This window comes from Salvia miltiorrhiza, chromosome 8, assembly GCF_028751815.1.
Source record: "Salvia miltiorrhiza cultivar Shanhuang (shh) chromosome 8, IMPLAD_Smil_shh, whole genome shotgun sequence".
NCBI lineage: Eukaryota > Viridiplantae > Streptophyta > Magnoliopsida > Lamiales > Lamiaceae > Salvia > Salvia miltiorrhiza.
The window spans coordinates 24,236,640-24,256,687 of NC_080394.1; the positions used below are offsets into that span (position 1 = coordinate 24,236,640).

General features: G+C 39.8%; 1 protein-coding gene across 1 annotated transcript; it reads right to left on the reverse strand.

Moving 5' to 3' along the window:
• Positions 1 to 17,493: 17,493 nt before the first annotated feature.
• LOC130998848 (PRA1 family protein B3-like) lies at positions 17,494 to 18,533 on the reverse strand. The gene has a single exon (XM_057924251.1). It carries the CDS (start codon positions 18,393 to 18,395, stop codon positions 17,757 to 17,759), a length of 639 nt encoding a protein of 212 aa, XP_057780234.1. The 5' UTR covers positions 18,396 to 18,533; the 3' UTR covers positions 17,494 to 17,756.
• Positions 18,534 to 20,048: the final 1,515 nt, after the last annotated feature.

Sequence of the window (20,048 nt, forward strand, 5' to 3'; positions counted from 1 at the left end):
AAGTCGAGACTATATTCGTCGACGTCATAATACCGTGAGACATTTGATCACTAGTGGAGTTATCTCAATTGATTATATAAGATCAATTGATAACATAGCGGATCCTTTGACAAAAAGTATCCATCGAGATCAGATGTATAAACTGTTAGGGGGAATGGGTTTGAAGTCCACAAATTAAGGATAATCATAGTGGCAACCCAACCATGATGACTGGAGGATCCCAAGAACTTGGTTCAATGGGACAACTAAGCTATGAAAATCCGTGTGTTGAACACTCGAATTGCCTATTCCTTGTAGAACAGTGAGTGTTCGGAAACCTGCACGTGGTGAGGTTAAGTCTTTGACTTTTAATGACTCTAGAACTCCTCGAAGAGGACAAGTATAGCAGGATACTTGAGTTAAGAGTCACCTATGTAAGTGTGAAGTGGGGCCGCTTCGATTGAAACACTTATGAATCCAAAGAGGTGTTCCAAGGCCTGTAATGGACACAAACGTGAGAACGAATAAGGATTGAAGCAATATTGTGTCAATATTGTTGACTAAGTATACACCGAGGAGGACTAGTTCAAGGAACACAATCCACTAGGCCGCCGGTATACTCGATAACATTGACTATGGCAGGTTCAAAGCCACAAGCTACCTTTCCAAATGCAATGTTGTATCTTAAGAGGACTGAGCTAAGTGTTTGCATACTTTCGCATACTGATTTCTCACTCATGTGGGGGATTGTTGGAAATATGGTTTTGGAAATATGGTTTTATGCCATATCTGAAAATTATTATTTAATTAAATATTTATTATTTAATTAAAATAATTATTGGATGTTAATCTACATCTCGAGTAGATCAACGTGATATACTTGAAGTCTCAAAACCGATTTCCGATGAGTGAGATATTGTATGTCAAAGTTTGGATGTTGAAGAGGGAAAATAAATGCTATCCCACATTGGAAAACATAGAGATGTTTTTCATGTATAAGAATAGCAAAGCACATGGAGTTGATAAATTGACTTGTGGGCTTGCTAGTGGGCTTGATCTAAGTACTAGCCTCGCGCACACACACGCGCGCGCCGCCGCCGACGATCGATCGGACGGACGGACGACGACGTCGCCGCCGGACGGGCGGGTCGGGTACGGGCCGCGGCCAAGGACTTGGATCTTGGCAATTGGTGCTTTGGGGTGGTGTTTGGGGCCCAAACTATTTTTTGGACCAACTCCACTGGGCTTTTTATTTTTTGGCCCAACTAATTGTTTCCTGGCCCAGCCCACAACAACCCAGCCCACAGCAGCAGAAGAAGCAGTAGCAGCAGCAGAAGAAGCAGTAGCAGAAGCACGCCAGCTTCGACTTCTGCATGACAGCTTCAATTTTTGCGGCTGAGTTTCTTCAACGACTGCTGCCACCGGCCACTTCTTCAACCTTTACGGCTTCCAGCCGTCGGAGTAGAATTCAAGGTCTTGAATTCATACTTACCACATGCCTATAAATAGGCCTCTGGAGAGCTTGCAGAAGAAGACTAAGAAATACTGCATTCTGCCATTTCTACACACACATTCTCTGCACAACACTTGTGCTCAGTTCTTGATCCTATTTAGTTCGCCGGAGCTCGCCGGATTGTGGTGCTACATCCGACGAGACGTAGTCGTTTTACCTTTGGGGAAGATACGCCAAACCGAAGAGCACTACCGGGGCGATAATCTTCTTGCGGGAAGAGATTCATCTCGACTCGACTTTGTTTATACGTATAATTTATTTATACAATGTATTTCAGTTGTATCAAATTATTTGATTTGTAATTTCTCAAATTATTTACTTTGTAATATTTTCAATTATTTTGAGTCGTAATTTCTCAAAATAAATATTTTGTAATATCTCGATCGTGTACCCGGTTCTAACAATCGCAAAAAGATTATTTCTCTGCCGTTGATACACGTTCGAGAAATGGCTCACACCGACGTCAATATGGATGGCTCCACCACCTCTGCAACCATCGGTTCAATCACGTCGTCAATATTTTCCTCGTTTGCATCAACGGGGGCTTCATCGTCAACATCTAGAACTATTGGTCTTGCCGAGAAACCATCAACGTTCTCAGGCAAGAACTTCAAATATTGGCAAGAGAAGATGCTATTCTACCTCACAACCGTGGGGTTTGCCGGATTCTTAATGGAGGATAAACCTCCAACCCCGAGTGAAGGGGAAGGGGAGACAAGCCAAGAAATTTGTGCCGGATATTTGAACTGGTGTCGCGGCGACTACTTGTGCCGTAACACCGTTCTCATGTCTCTGGACGAACGGCTCTACCGTGTTTTCGAGGTTCATGAAACCGCGAAACACTTGTGGGAGGCCCTTGATCTAAAGTATCAAGTGGACAAGGCGAATACTACCAAGTATGTCGTTGCCAAATGGTTGGAATATAAAATGGTTGACTCCCGACCATTGATGGACCAAGTGGAAGAGTTCCAAAATCTTTCACATGAGGTTCAAGCCGAAGGGATGCCCTTGGCGGATGCATTGCTCGTTGCAATCATCATAGAGAAATTACCTCCTAGTTGGAGGAAATTTCAAAACCTTTTGAAGCATGAGCGCTCGGAGATGTCCGTGCCGATATTGTTATCCAAGCTTCAAATGGAGGATCACGTGAGAAGTCGTGATCAAAAGGGAAAAGCTCCGATGGAGGCAAAGGCCAATCTCGCCGAGAAAGGCGGTCCCTCCAACAAACGTGGTCGCCCTAACCCTAATAATAAGGGTAAAGGGAAGCAAAGCGGTAGTCAACCATCAAAGTTTGATGGTGTATGTTATAATTGTGACAAAAAAGGTCACATGGCTAAGGATTGCCGGAAGCCAAAGCGGAAGAAAGCAAATGGCAACGTGAACAACGTCGAGAAGGACTTCGACGATTGGAACCACGATGACTTTGCTGCCATGATCTCCGAGGTGAATCATGTGGACAACCCGAACGCTTGGTTCGTGGATACCGGCGCTACCGTCCATATATGCATAAATCGTGAGTTGTTCCACAACTACAAGGAAGTGGAAAACAAAACGATAATGGAGGCTAGCGAGCGGACATCCCAAGTCCTTGGCATGGGAGATGTGATTCTTCAACTCACGTCGGGCGTGGAGATCACATTAAAAGACGTATTACACGTTCCAACTGTCCGAAAGAATTTAATTTCGGGCTTTAGGCTTACGAATAAGGATTTTGAATTGTTTTTCAAATCTGACTATGTTGTAATACGCAAGTGGGGAAAGTTCCTAGGGAAAGGCTATGCCTCCGAAGGACTTTTCAAACTTGGTGTAAGAGCTTGTAAGCCTGCCAAGGCTAAAATCAATAAAGATGCATCAACCTCTTCTGCTTACTTGATTGAGTGTTCTGATTTATGGCATTGTAGACTTGGACATGTTAATCTAAATGCTATAAAGAGATTAGTAAAAATGAATTTACTAAAAGTTGATGAATACAACTCACAAGTAAAATGTGAAGTTTGTGTTGAAGCCAAAATGGCTAAGTTACCGTTTAAATCGGTAGAAATGAGCACTCAACCATTGGAACTTATTCACACCGATGTTTGTGATTTAAAGTTCGTGCAAACTAGAGGTGGCAAGAAGTACTTTATCACCTTTATAGACGATTGCACAAAGTATTGTTACCTTTACTTATTGAAAAGTAAAGATGAGGCTATTGAAGCTTTTAGAAGATGGCTATTGAAGCTTTTAGAAACTTCAAAAATGAAGCCGAGAATCAACTTGGATGTCGAATTAAGATGGTTCGAAGTGATAGAGGTGGAGAATATGTAGCTCCGTTTGCTGAATTATGCAACGAAAGTGGTATAATCCATCAAACGACGGCTCCTTATTCACCACAATCTAACGGCGTTGCTGAACGCAAGAATCGAACTCTTAAGGAGATGATGAATGCCTTGTTGATTAGTTCAGGATTACCCCAGAACATGTGGGGGGAAGCTGTCTTAACGGCTAACTATATCTTGAACAAGATTCCACTCAAAGGGAAAGATGTAACTCCCTATGAGCTATGGAAAGGAAGGAAACCTTCGTATAAATACCTCAAAGTGTGGGGGTGTTTAGCCAAGGTAGAAGTGCCTTTACCAAAGCTAGTTACAATAGGACCTAAAACGGTGGATTGTATCTTCATTGGTCATGCACTTAATAGCAGTGCCTATCGTTTTATAGTGCACAGATCGGAGATACCTGATATACATGTTGGGACAACGATAGAATCAAGGAATGTTATATTCTTTGAAAATATCTATCCTAACAAGGATAAAGGTACATCGAACTCTAATGATGGAGTTGATGGTGATGCTACAGGTTCTAAACCTATGGAAGTAGCTAGTAATTCTACTCAAGTAGATGATGCCACGGGTTCTAATCATGTACCACCTAATAGGAAAAGACGAAGGTCTAAACCTATGGATGTAGAACCGAGACGTGGGGAACGAGTTAGAAAAGCTAATGTCTATGGACCGGATTATGTTGTCTTGATGCTAGATGGCGAACCGGTGACGATTAAAGAAGCTATGTCTGACTCAGATGCAGCTCTCTGGAAAGAAGCCATCGATATTGAGATTGATTCCATTATGCAGAATCATACTTGGGTGTTAGTGGATCTACCACCTGGAAGTAAAGCTTTAGGATGCAAATGGATCCTAAAGAAGAAGTACAAATCTGATGGTACTATAGATAAGTACAAAGCCCGACTTGTCGTTCAAGGTTTCAGGCAGAAAGAAGGGTACGATTTCTTCGATACCTATTCACCTGTGACCAGACTAACATCTATTCGGATGCTTCTCGCTATTGCTGCCTTGCACAATCTCGAGATTCACCAAATGGATGTGAAAACTGCGTTCTTGTATGGCGAGTTGGAAGATGAAATATATATGAAGCAACCTGAAGGGTTTGTAGTACCTGGGCAAGAGCACAAAGTATGCAAACTTCAAAGGTCTTTATATGGGTTGAAGCAAGCACCGCTTCAATGGCATTTAAAATTTGACAGTGTAATGTTGTCAAATGGATTCAGAATCAATGAGTGCGATAAATGTGTCTACATTAAGAATTCTAATAACGGATATGTTATTGTTTGTCTTTATGTAGACGACATGCTCATCATGGGAAGTAATTCCCGAGTGATTCAAGAAACCAAAGGCATGCTAAGTAAAAATTTTAGCATGAAAGATATGGGCTTAGCTGATGTTATCCTTGGAATTAAAATTTTAAGAAGGCCTGATGGTATTACTATAACACAATCTCACTACGTTGAGAAAGTGTTAAAGAAATTCAACGCTTTTGACAAGCCAATAGCTAAGACACCATGGGAACCTAGTGTGCATTTGAGCGTACACAAGGGAGAACCTGTTGACGCGTTAGAATATGCGAAGATTATTGGGAGCTTATTGTATCTAACAAATTGCACTCGTCCCGATATAGCATGCTCGGTCAACAAGTTGAGCAGCTTTACAGCTAACCCTAGTAATGAACATTGGAAAGCTCTTGAATGGGTTTTGAGATATTTGAAATATACTCAAAACTATGCGATTCATTATACTAGGGAGCCCTCTGTACTTGAAGGGTACTGTGATGCAAATTGGATATCTGATGCCAAAGACTCGTTTTCAACGAGCGGTTATGTATTCACTGTGGGGGGTGGTGCTGTGTCTTGGAAATCCAAGAAGCAAACATGTATTGCTAGATCGACCATGGAATCAGAATTCATAGCTTTGGATAAAGCTGGTGAAGAAGCCGAGTGGCTTAAAAATTTCCTCGAGGATATTCCATGTTGGTCGAAACCTGTGTCGTCCGTAATAATTCATTGTGATAGTCAAGCTGCTATCGGACGAGCACAAAACCATTTGTATAACGGTAAGTCGAGACATATTCGTCGACGTCATAATACCGTGAGACATTTGATCACTAGTGGAGTTATCTCAATTGATTATATAAGATCAATTGATAACATAGCGGATCCTTTGACAAAAAGTATCCATCGAGATCAGATGTATAAACTGTTAGGGGGAATGGGTTTGAAGTCCACAAATTAAGGATAATCATAGTGGCAACCCAACCATGATGACTGGAGGATCCCAAGAACTTGGTTCAATGGGACAACTAAGCTATGAAAATCCGTGTGTTGAACACTCGAATTGCCTATTCCTTGTAGAACAGTGAGTGTTCGGAAACCTGCACGTGGTGAGGTTAAGTCTTTGACTTTTAATGACTCTAGAACTCCTCGAAGAGGACAAGTATAGCAGGATACTTGAGTTAAGAGTCACCTATGTAAGTGTGAAGTGGGGCCGCTTCGATTGAAACACTTATGAATCCAAAGAGGTGTTCCAAGGCCTGTAATGGACACAAACGTGAGAACGAATAAGGATTGAAGCAATATTGTGTCAATATTGTTGACTAAGTATACACCGAGGAGGACTAGTTCAAGGAACACAATCCACTAGGCCGCCGGTATACTCGATAACATTGACTATGGCAGGTTCAAAGCCACAAGCTACCTTTCCAAATGCAATGTTGTATCTTAAGAGGACTGAGCTAAGTGTTTGCATACTTTCGCATACTGATTTCTCACTCATGTGGGGGATTGTTGGAAATATGGTTTTGGAAATATGGTTTTATGCCATATCTGAAAATTATTATTTAATTAAATATTTATTATTTAATTAAAATAATTATTGGATGTTAATCTACATCTCGAGTAGATCAACGTGATATACTTGAAGTCTCAAAACCGATTTCCGATGAGTGAGATATTGTATGTCAAAGTTTGGATGTTGAAGAGGGAAAATAAATGCTATCCCACATTGGAAAACATAGAGATGTTTTTCATGTATAAGAATAGCAAAGCACATGGAGTTGATAAATTGACTTGTGGGCTTGCTAGTGGGCTTGATCTAAGTACTAGCCTCGCGCACACACACGCGCGCGCCGCCGCCGACGATCGATCGGACGGACGGACGACGACGTCGCCGCCGGACGGGCGGGTCGGGTACGGGCCGCGGCCAAGGACTTGGATCTTGGCAATTGGTGCTTTGGGGTGGTGTTTGGGGCCCAAACTATTTTTTGGACCAACTCCACTGGGCTTTTTATTTTTTGGCCCAACTAATTGTTTCCTGGCCCAGCCCACAACAACCCAGCCCACAGCAGCAGAAGAAGCAGTAGCAGCAGCAGAAGAAGCAGTAGCAGAAGCACGCCAGCTTCGACTTCTGCATGACAGCTTCAATTTTTGCGGCTGAGTTTCTTCAACGACTGCTGCCACCGGCCACTTCTTCAACCTTTACGGCTTCCAGCCGTCGGAGTAGAATTCAAGGTCTTGAATTCATACTTACCACATGCCTATAAATAGGCCTCTGGAGAGCTTGCAGAAGAAGACTAAGAAATACTGCATTCTGCCATTTCTACACACACATTCTCTGCACAACACTTGTGCTCAGTTCTTGATCCTATTTAGTTCGCCGGAGCTCGCCGGATTGTGGTGCTACATCCGACGAGACGTAGTCGTTTTACCTTTGGGGAAGATACGCCAAACCGAAGAGCACTACCGGGGCGATAATCTTCTTGCGGGAAGAGATTCATCTCGACTCAACTTTGTTTATACGTATAATTTATTTATACAGTGTATTTCAGTTGTATCAAATTATTTGATTTGTAATTTCTCAAATTATTTACTTTGTAATATTTTCAATTATTTTGAGTCGTAATTTCTCAAAATAAATATTTTGTAATATCTCGATCGTGTACCCGGTTCTAACAATCGCAAGAAGATTATTTCTCTGCCGTTGATACACGTTCGAGAAATGGCTCACACCGACGTCGATATGGATGGCTCCACCACCTCTGCAACCATCGGTTCAATCACGTCGTCAATATTTTCCTCGTTTGCATCAACGGGGGCTTCATCGTCAACATCTAGAACTATTGGTCTTGCCGAGAAACCATCAACGTTCTCAGGCAAGAACTTCAAATATTGGCAAGAGAAGATGCTATTCTACCTCACAACCGTGGGGTTTGCCGGATTCTTAATGGAGGATAAACCTCCAACCCCGAGTGAAGGGGAAGGGCAGACAAGCCAAGAAATTTGTGCCGGATATTTGAACTGGTGTCGCGGCGACTACTTGTGCCGTAATACCGTTCTCATGTCTCTGGACGAACGGCTCTACCGTGTTTTCAAGGTTCATGAAACCGTGAAACACTTGTGGGAGGCCCTTGATCTAAAGTATCAAGTGGACAAGGCGAATACTACCAAGTATGTCGTTGCCAAATGGTTGGAATATAAAATGGTTGACTCCCGACCATTGATGGACCAAGTGGAAGAGTTCCAAAATCTTTCACATGAGGTTCAAGTCGAAGGGATGCCCTTGGCGGATGCATTGCTCGTTGCAATCATCATAGAGAAATTACCTCCTAGTTGGAGGAAATTTCAAAACCTTTTGAAGCATGAGCGCTCGGAGATGTCCGTGCCGATATTGTTATCCAAGCTTCAAATGGAGGATCACGTGAGAAGTCGTGATCAAAAGGGAAAAGCTCCGATGGAGGCAAAGGCCAATCTCGCCGAGAAAGGCGGTCCCTCCAACAAACGTGGTCGCCCTAACCCTAATAATAAGGGTAAAGGGAAGCAAAGCGGTAGTCAACCATCAAAGTTTGATGGTGTATGTTATAATTGTGACAAAAAAGGTCACATGGCTAAGGATTGCCGGAAGCCAAAGCGGAAGAAAGCAAATGGCAACGTGAACAACGTCGAGAAGGACTTCGACGATTGGAACCACGATGACTTTGCTGCCATGATCTCCGAGGTGAATCATGTGGACAACCCGAACGCTTGGTTCGTGGATACCGGCGCTACCGTCCATATATGCATAAATCGTGAGTTGTTCCACAACTACAAGGAAGTGGAAAACAAAACGATAATGGAGGCTAGCGAGCGGACATCCCAAGTCCTTGGCATGGGAGATGTGATTCTTCAACTCACGTCGGGCGTGGAGATCACATTAAAAGACGTATTACACGTTCCAACTGTCCGAAAGAATTTAATTTCGGGCTTTAGGCTTACGAATAAGGATTTTGAATTGTTTTTCAAATCTGACTATGTTGTAATACGCAAGTGGGGAAAGTTCCTAGGGAAAGGCTATGCCTCCGAAGGACTTTTCAAACTTGGTGTAAGAGCTTGTAAGCCTGCCAAGGCTAAAATCAATAAAGATGCATCAACCTCTTCTGCTTACTTGATTGAGTGTTCTGATTTATGGCATTGTAGACTTGGACATGTTAATCTAAATGCTATAAAGAGATTAGCAAAAATGAATTTACTAAAAGTTGATGAATACAACTCACAAGTAAAATGTGAAGTTTGTGTTGAAGCCAAAATGGCTAAGTTACCGTTTAAATCGGTAGAAATGAGCACTCAACCATTGGAACTTATTCACACCGATGTTTGTGATTTAAAGTTCGTGCAAACTAGAGGTGGCAAGAAGTACTTTATCACCTTTATAGACGATTGCACAAAGTATTGTTACCTTTACTTATTGAAAAGTAAAGATGAGGCTATTGAAGCTTTTAGAAGATGGCTATTGAAGCTTTTAGAAACTTCAAAAATGAAGCCGAGAATCAACTTGGATGTCGAATTAAGATGGTTCGAAGTGATAGAGGTGGAGAATATGTAGCTCCGTTTGCTGAATTATGCAACGAAAGTGGTATAATCCATCAAACGACGGCTCCTTATTCACCACAATCTAACGGCGTTGCTGAACGCAAGAATCGAACTCTTAAGGAGATGATGAATGCCTTGTTGATTAGTTCAGGATTACCCCAGAACATGTGGGGGGAAGCTGTCTTAACGGCTAACTATATCTTGAACAAGATTCCACTCAAAGGGAAAGATGTAACTCCCTATGAGCTATGGAAAGGAAGGAAACCTTCGTATAAATACCTCAAAGTGTGGGGGTGTTTAGCCAAGGTAGAAGTGCCTTTACCAAAGCTAGTTACAATAGGACCTAAAACGGTGGATTGTATCTTCATTGGTCATGCACTTAATAGCAGTGCCTATCGTTTTATAGTGCACAGATCGGAGATACCTGATATACATGTTGGGACAACGATAGAATCAAGGAATGCTATATTCTTTGAAAATATCTATCCTAACAAGGATAAAGGTACATCGAACTCTAATGATGGAGTTGATGGTGATGCTACAGGTTCTAAACCTATGGAAGTAGCTAGTAATTCTACTCAAGTAGATGATGCCACGGGTTCTAATCATGTACCACCTAATAGGAAAAGACGAAGGTCTAAACCTATGGATGTAGAACCGAGACGTGGGGAACGAGTTAGAAAAGCTAATGTCTATGGACCGGATTATGTTGTCTTGATGCTAGATGGCGAACCGGTGACGATTAAAGAAGCTATGTCTGGCTCAGATGCAGCTCTCTGGAAAGAAGCCATCGATATTGAGATTGATTCCATTATGCAGAATCATACTTGGGTGTTAGTGGATCTACCACCTGGAAGTAAAGCTTTAGGATGCAAATGGATCCTAAAGAAGAAGTACAAATCTGATGGTACTATAGATAAGTACAAAGCCCGACTTGTCGTTCAAGGTTTCAGGCAGAAAGAAGGGTACGATTTCTTCGATACCTATTCACCTGTGACCAGACTAACATCTATTCAGATGCTTCTCGCTATTGCTGCCTTGCACTATCTCGAGATTCACCAAATGGATGTGAAAACTGCGTTCTTGTATGGCGAGTTGGAAGATGAAATATATATGAAGCAACCTGAAGGGTTTGTAGTACCTGGGCAAGAGCACAAAGTATGCAAACTTCAAAGGTCTTTATATGGGTTGAAGCAAGCACCGCTTCAATGGCATTTAAAATTTGACAGTGTAATGTTGTCAAATGGATTCAGAATCAATGAGTGCGATAAATGTGTCTACATTAAGAATTCTAATAACGGATATGTTATTGTTTGTCTTTATGTAGACGACATGCTCATCATGGGAAGTAATTCCCGAGTGATTCAAGAAACCAAAGGCATGCTAAGTAAAAATTTTAGCAAGAAAGATATGGGCTTAGCTGATGTTATCCTTGGAATTAAAATTCTAAGAAGACCTGATGGTATTACTATAACACAATCTCACTACGTTGAGAAAGTGTTAAAGAAATTCAACGCTTTTGACAAGCCAATAGCTAAGACACCATGGGAACCTAGTGTGCATTTGAGTGTACACAAGGGAGAACCTGTTGACGCGTTAGAATATGCGAAGATTATTGGGAGCTTATTGTATCTAACAAATTGCACTCGTCCCGATATAGCATGCTCGGTCAACAAGTTGAGCAGCTTTACAGCTAACCCTAGTAATGAACATTGGAAAGCTCTTGAAAGGGTTTTGAGATATTTGAAATATACTCAAAACTATGCGATTCATTATACTAGGGAGCCCTCTGTACTTGAAGGGTACTGTGATGCAAATTGGATATCTGATGCCAAAGACTCGTTTTCAACGAGCGGTTATGTATTCACTGTGGGGGGTGGTGCTGTGTCTTGGAAATCCAAGAAGCAAACATGTATTGCTAGATCGACCATGGAATCAGAATTCATAGCTTTGGATAAAGCTGGTGAAGAAGCCGAGTGGCTTAAAAATTTCCTCGAGGATATTCCATGTTGGTCGAAACCTGTGTCGTCCGTAATAATTCATTGTGATAGTCAAGCTGCTATCGGACGAGCACAAAACCATTTGTATAACGGTAAGTCGAGACATATTCGTCGACGTCATAATACCGTGAGACATTTGATCACTAGTGGAGTTATCTCAATTGATTATATAAGATCAATTGATAACATAGCGGATCCTTTGACAAAAAGTATCCATCGAGATCAGATGTATAAACTGTTAGGGGGAATGGGTTTGAAGTCCACAAATTAAGGATAATCATAGTGGCAACCCAACCATGATGACTGGAGGATCCCAAGAACTTGGTTCAATGGGACAACTAAGCTATGAAAATCCGTGTGTTGAACACTCGAATTGCCTATTCCTTGTAGAACAGTGAGTGTTCGGAAACCTGCACGTGGTGAGGTTAAGTCTTTGACTTTTAATGACTCTAGAACTCCTCGAAGAGGACAAGTATAGCAGGATACTTGAGTTAAGAGTCACCTATGTAAGTGTGAAGTGGGGCCGCTTCGATTGAAACACTTATGAATCCAAAGAGGTGTTCCAAGGCCTGTAATGGACACAAACGTGAGAACGAATAAGGATTGAAGCAATATTGTGTCAATATTGTTGACTAAGTATACACCGAGGAGGACTAGTTCAAGGAACACAATCCACTAGGCCGCCGGTATACTCGATAACATTGACTATGGCAGGTTCAAAGCCACAAGCTACCTTTCCAAATGCAATGTTGTATCTTAAGAGGACTGAGCTAAGTGTTTGCATACTTTCGCATACTGATTTCTCACTCATGTGGGGGATTGTTGGAAATATGGTTTTGGAAATATGGTTTTATGCCATATCTGAAAATTATTATTTAATTAAATATTTATTATTTAATTAAAATAATTATTGGATGTTAATCTACATCTCGAGTAGATCAACGTGATATACTTGAAGTCTCAAAACCGATTTCCGATGAGTGAGATATTGTATGTCAAAGTTTAGATGTTGAAGAGGGAAAATAAATGCTATCCCACATTGGAAAACATAGAGATGTTTTTCATGTATAAGAATAGCAAAGCACATGGAGTTGATAAATTGACTTGTGGGCTTGCTAGTGGGCTTGATCTAAGTACTAGCCTCGCGCACACACGCGCGCGCCGCCGCCGACGATCGATCGGACGGACGGACGACGACGTCGCCGCCGGACGGGCGGGTCGGGTACGGGCCGCGGCCAAGGACTTGGATCTTGGCAATTGGTGCTTTGGGGTGGTGTTTGGGGGCCAAACTATTTTTTGGACCAACTCCACTGGGCTTTTTATTTTTTGGCCCAACTAATTGTTTCCTGGCCCAGCCCACAACAACCCAGCCCACAGCAGCAGAAGAAGCAGTAGCAGCAGCAGAAGAAGCAGTAGCAGAAGCACGCCAGCTTCGACTTCTGCATGACAGCTTCAATTTTTGCGGCTGAGTTTCTTCAACGACAGCTGCCACCGGCCACTTCTTCAACCTTTACGGCTTCCAGCCGTCGGAGTAGAATTCAAGGTCTTGAATTCATACTTACCACATGCCTATAAATAGGCCTCTGGAGAGCTTGCAGAAGAAGACTAAGAAATACTGCATTCTGCCATTTCTACACACACATTCTCTGCACAACACTTGTGCTCAGTTCTTGATCCTATTTAGTTCGCCGGAGCTCGCCGGATTGTGGTGCTACATCCGACGAGACGTAGTCGTTTTACCTTTGGGGAAGATACGCCAAACCGAAGAGCACTACCGGGGCGATAATCTTCTTGCGGGAAGAGATTCATCTCGACTCGACTTTGTTTATACGTATAATTTATTTATACAGTGTATTTCAGTTGTATCAAATTATTTGATTTGTAATTTCTCAAATTATTTACTTTGTAATATTTTCAATTATTTTGAGTCGTAATTTCTCAAAATAAATATTTTGTAATATCTCGATCGTGTACCCGGTTCTAACAGATATATCAAAAGTTGCACGAAAGTATATAATCAAAAAGATGATGCCACCTCGATCAAGGCTTGAAACCTACGAACGCAGGTCTAAAAGTCCAACTATAAGCTGCCTAAATTAACTTTCCCTACAACTATAAACATGAGATTCACGAGGCTCATTATCACACCCCATTTGATAATCAAGGTATTCTAGAGATAGTAGCTTCGATCCCTCATTGCTACTACCAATTAATCACGGAAATGATGAGGGTTTGAGAAAACTCTTCCTACTCATGTCATCTACGATACGAGAAGAACAAATTGCTTCGAATCCACATTGCTAACCTTCAGCATGGTCTAAGGATCAAGAACATATATATATGTCTCCCCCAATCCAAGAATTTCAAGAAACACTCGAGAAGAATAGAGGGCTAAATAGAAATTACAATCTACGTATAAATACATTTCAATTTACAATTTTTTATTTTTTGTACTTTATCGAATTGAATAAAAAAACTGTGTTTACAAGGGTGCAATCCCAAAATTCATGGGGACAATTTTTGAGGTAATTCGACTTTAAAAAAATAAAAATACATAACGCATACAATTGCACTGAACATATAAGTAAATTGTGCTACGATAACACTAATGTATCAAATTAAAAATTTAAACATACACTCAACAATATCGCGATGTACAATGCATACAAATTATTGCATTGAAAATATTGTAGGGAATTGGTTTTGTATTGACCAATGTTTGGCTAATTTTCGAGTGCCGAAAATATTTAATTTAGCAGAATTAAATGGCACATGATCGATCTACGTTTCCAGTAGATGATCGTAGTATATTTATTTACTCAAAATCGATTTTCGGTGAGTGAGAAATAATTAATTAAAGTTGGGTACTTGAAGGAGGGAGTTACAACGTAATTACCGTCATTATTGGACAGGAGGAAGTTTCAACGTTACTGCCGTCATTACTGGACGGGAGGGAGTTACTTGGTAACTACCGTCATTATTAGACGGGACGAAGTTACCGTAACTCCCCAGCAACACTTAAATTCCATCAATAGGAATTAATATTGCAGGCTCCCCCATAAAGTGGACTGTGCCTATAAATAGGACAGCCACTCCATGCGTCCAATACTTAGAATAATCCTGCATTCACGCTTTCAATCTGCGCTCATATATATAGTCCAGAGCTCTGTCCTCACCTAGTTCCAATTCGCCGGAGCTCGTTGGTCTGCGGTGCTGCTACCCACGAGACGAAGCCGTTTTATCTTTGGAGACAACACGCCATACCGTGAGCACTATCGAGGCGTATCTCGTCTTGCGGATAGAGGATCTTCCTCGATTCAGTTGTTTTCTGGTTCTTTACTTCATTGTAATTTCAATACAATTTTTCCTTGTAATCTGATCTTCTACACTTCTACTACATTGTAAACGCTTGCAAGCTTGTATTTCCAACAAATATAAGTTATTGCACTGTGATAACATTGAAGATCAACCTGAACTAAGAAAAAAAAATTGTTAAGGGATATGCTGAATTCCTTAAAATAAATCAATTATATCTCAAATTTGCAAAAATTAACCCATTAAAATTAACTTTAATCCGCGCCCATTGAACAAATCTACGAATAAGATTAACTAATTTGTAATCCGTCGAATTTTGGCGGGATATCTCTTTACACTCTTAATTTGTAAGTAGAAATTATAAGAATAACTTTATATTTAGATAGGATCCTGCTATCTGAAATGATTGGTCGTGATGGAGCATGACGATGAATCAAAACAACGATGTTAATATAATTCAGTCATCCACATCCGTATAAAATCTATGTAATCCTACTCATCTCAAATATAGTTAAAAAGTGATTTTATTAATTGTTAATTTAGTCTCAATCTTGTATAACATTACTTACAAAGTACCAAATTCCGTTTGAATTTATAAATATAATTATTACAATAGTTAAATATTCATCGCAATAAAAACATAAGCATTAATAATATATAGTATAAATACTCATTAATTACACATTCTCATCTCAAATCTGCTTAATAATCTCATTGACTTACAGAACTCATTTGAATTTATAAAAATAAGTTGTTATAATAATTGATTATCTGTCTCAATAAACTATTTTTTTTAGTATCAATACTCATTTGCCATTTTAATTCGCTCCACGAAAAATTTGACACAATTCCACAAAAAAATTATCACTTCCATTTATAGTAGTAAAGTCTACACAACTCTATTTACATTTAAAATGAGGATCTTACTCCCCTAACAATTTCATTCACATTTTAATAAAACTCGTTTCGTCTACAATATGACAAATATTGCTAAAGTCTTTGAGAAAAAAGGATACTCCCTTTCGAGCAATGTTTGCTGCTCTTCTGTGGGCGACATGGTTTGCTCGCAATTGTTTCATTTTTAGGGACAAACAGTTAGGATTTGAGGAGTGTGGGCCCAAGCTATTTGGAAGAAAAATTCACAACAAACTGGTAAGGTCCTTGACGCAAGATGAAAATCAATTGCGGTGAATCAGAGAATCGGTGTTGGGGTTGCACTTGCTGATGATATCTTGTGCTGTTACACAACACATTCTTTCACACTTTCTGGCTTGCGAAAATGGATTTAGGGAAAGCTTTATACCAGACCAGAGGTTGCTTAATCTTGTGTCTGATTTATCGTTATCTTGGATGAAATTCGAGCTCAAGTTGACCAAAATTACTCGTGTTTCTCTTATCTGTTGCCAGATGTCTTGAGCCCCCTTTAAATTAACGAATTTCCTTATGGTTCTCAAAAAAGAAAAGTTACCTCTTACTAAATTGAAATTAATATTATCGTTGAACTCAAATACTAAAGGTCAACTGAAACAAAGAATTTCCTGCCAAAGCTATGAATTAAACCACAACCCACCGAAATATCAACCACAAAAAGGGCAGAATTTGGGCAACTTCAATTCCTCTAATCACTTTCATGTACACATGCAAGCTCTCTGATTAATTTCAGAAAAAAAATATTGTTTCATATGGGCATACGAGGTTAGCAAGTTTCTAATACGATCAACCTGAATTCAACCCTTAAGCTTCAATGATATAGGTAAACCACAAACAACATAAACTTGAGGTCTGGTTATCACGAACTCAAATCACAAAGCTTACTAGTCGACAACAAAGCCTCCCCTGTGGCTGGATCTCATAATCCAGCTCCAAATACAAGCCTGCTAAATTCACTTCAACATGCTGATACAATACCTACAATACTTGCTCATATACTCGGTTGAGCTAGAATACTTTTTTTTCTTCAAGGGTGTGTTCTCTTTGATGGAAAATGGTGGAAAACATATATTTTCACTCGTTTTCCACTCTTTTTACATGTTCTATATGGTGGACAGTGTTACATGTTCTTATCCCTTCTCTTATCATAATAAATTTATGACCAAAGAAAACACACCATAATAGAAAAAGAACCTTGACTAATAACATCCAATTTATCGTTTCTGCAGACAAGAATTATGTGTAGTAATAGTAATACTATAAAACTAGATATTTGGGGAGCTCTATTTACATGAATATTGAAATTAGATGAGTCACACTTTAGGGTTTCATTAGAGAACTACTGCCCAAAAGCCCAACAAGTAGTTCAAACTGCCTGCAGTTTTTGGAGCTAATGTACAACTAAGATCCCTCGTTGAACGTCCTTAAATGGAAGAACAACTTTGTGTAAATCAAACATAGCATCATTTAGTGTTTCACACAAATGATTCTCTACATAGCTAGTCTAACAAGATCAAGCATACCAAAATCATTGCATATACAATTCTCCAAACAAAAAAAGGAAAATAATATTAATAACTAAATTTCTAAACAATAACTGAACATATCCCACACGGGAATGGCTCGAATTTGCAGGAGATTCAAGAATGTATCATACATTTTAGATCTTGTATAAAAAGATAAAAAAGAAATATATCCAAAATAGAACACAATTCCTCTACGGCCGTTGAGGGGGCAAATAATACAACTTAGACGAACTAAAACTCAATTGAATTCGAGAACCCTAACTACAATCGCGTACCTTCGGGGTCCAGTAATATTACAAATCAGATCCGGCAAGATCCAATCACACACGCGTAGCAACCGCTGGAGCAGCCGCTGCGGCCGCAGAGGAGGCGGCACCACCTAGAAACGACATAAATCCCGTAGTAATCGGCTCCTGCTCATCCAAAAACAGATCCTCAGGCATGCGGAAGGCGCCGTGCGTGCAAACCACGGCGAGGCCAACAAGCAAGGCGGATATGAGCAGCGATCCCACGCTAGTGAGGAACACCACAACTATAGTGGACACCACCAGAATCCCCAAAATCTCGCGATCCGAGAAGGTGCGGCCCCCAACCACAACCGGCTGGTCGGAGGGGCGGAACAGGTAGAGGAAGAGCCACGCGGCGAGGAGTGATAGCAAGACGAGGAGAGAGAAAGGGTGCGACAGGAGCGAGAAGGCGAGGGAGAGGGAGATTAGGAAAATGTAGTTGACGCGGAAGTAGGAGAAGTTTTTGCGGATGCGGGAGGCGGCTTCGGCGATGGTATCGGGGCGGTTGAAGGCGGAGCGGTCGATGAGCTCCAACCAGGGGCGGCGCTGCGCGAGGCCGTTGCGGACGGAGGAATTGAGGCGGGCAAGAAAGGCGCGGAACGCGGGGGTGGCGATGGGAGGCTGGGATTCAGATGAGGTATTGGAGATCGGGAGAGTCGACGCGGTGGCCATAGCTGATTTAGAGAGAGGAAATTTCGGGAGGGTTTGATTGGCTGATCTAGAGAGAGAAAATTCAGTAGTATAGTATGGTTGCTACTTTGCGTTTAGTGTCACTGATATTGCATTTCTTTTATTTTTTTCATTTCATTCTATTTAATTTTTGTTAACCTGTGTTTTTTTTTTTTCTTTTAGGGAAAATTAGCAAATAGTCATCTATCATACAATTCTCTAGCCCGTTTACCTCCCTATCTTTTGATTTTGGGCTATTAGCCCCTCAACATGTCATAAAGAGTGCAAAATACCCCCTATTTTTAACGGACACTTAATACCGTTAAGTATTTTTCATTTTTTTTTCTTACTATAAGCATATAATTTTTTTTAAATTTAAATTTAAATGTTTGTAATATTTTTTTAAATAAAATCATTTTTGAATACACACACACTTTCACTGCGTTCTTGTAACAATTAAAGTTGGATGAGATTTAATATACATATATATTATAAACAAAAAAATAAATCGTACCAATTAATATATAGTATATAAAAATAAAACATAACAAAGATAACCTTGTATTAATTAAAAACCCAAAAGCATACACGATATATGGAAGTAGAAATAATTCGAGAGACAAAGATAATCTTATAGGAGTACTAATTAAGAACGTAGTGAAAGTGTGTGTATTCAAAAATGATTTTATATAAAAAAAATATTACAAATATTTAAATTTAAATTAAAAAAAATTATATGCTTATAGTAAGAAATATTAGTAAGAAATTAAAAAAATGAAAAATACTTAACGGTGTTAAATGTCCGTTAAGAGCAGGGGACATTTTGCACTCTTTATGATATATGTTGAGGGGCTAACAGTCTAAAATCAAAAGATAGAGAGGTAAACGTGTTAGGGGGTTGTATGATAGGGGGCTATTTGTTACTTCTCCCTTTCTTTTATAACAAGGAATTCATTAAATGTGCGTTTACTTTGATAATTAAAAAAAAAAAACTATATTTATTATGATAATTTTTTTATCAAACATGATGGAATATAAAAACAAGCATCATAACATCATACATATGCTAACTTGACTCAAACAAATAATTCTGAAAAAAAGTTACACTTAAAAAATTTGATTAACACTTTAGCTTTGTTTCAAATAGATACCGATTATGACTGAGAGCTCCAATGGAGACTCCATAGGTCATTTTAGAAACTAGAAATTACAAGGTTCAACTTCCAATTTGAATCAATTAAAACGGAGTTTTAACAAAGAAGTTATGCCTCCCCACAAATGGCCTTTTGATAAGAGATTTTCTGAAAATTCAAGCTTTTTTTCGTTTTCTTTTTTTAAATTTGGACTCGGTTAAAGGGCTGTTCTCAAAGATCCATATCCCCCTATCCTAATGTCCTCAAAAGGTGTACGATTTAGGAGATATTCAAATTTAAAAAAAGTGCTAATATTGGGCTTCAAATCGTCAGATCTAAAACAAATAATTCTGAAAAAAAGTTACACTTAAAAAAGGTTTTAATTTACACAATCATGTTGTTTCTTTATAATAATACATCCCATCATTTGGGATAATTGTTTTCTTTCTTTCTTTTTTAATGATAAATTTACAGTAACACACTCTAAAGTAACCGTCAAGTTAGAAGTCAGCACTAACTTTCA

Bases quoted from the DNA above. Each gene is read 5' to 3' on its own strand.
- LOC130998848 (XM_057924251.1), bottom strand. From the start codon at position 18,395: ATGGCCACCGCGTCGACTCTCCCGATCTCCAATACCTCATCTGAATCC.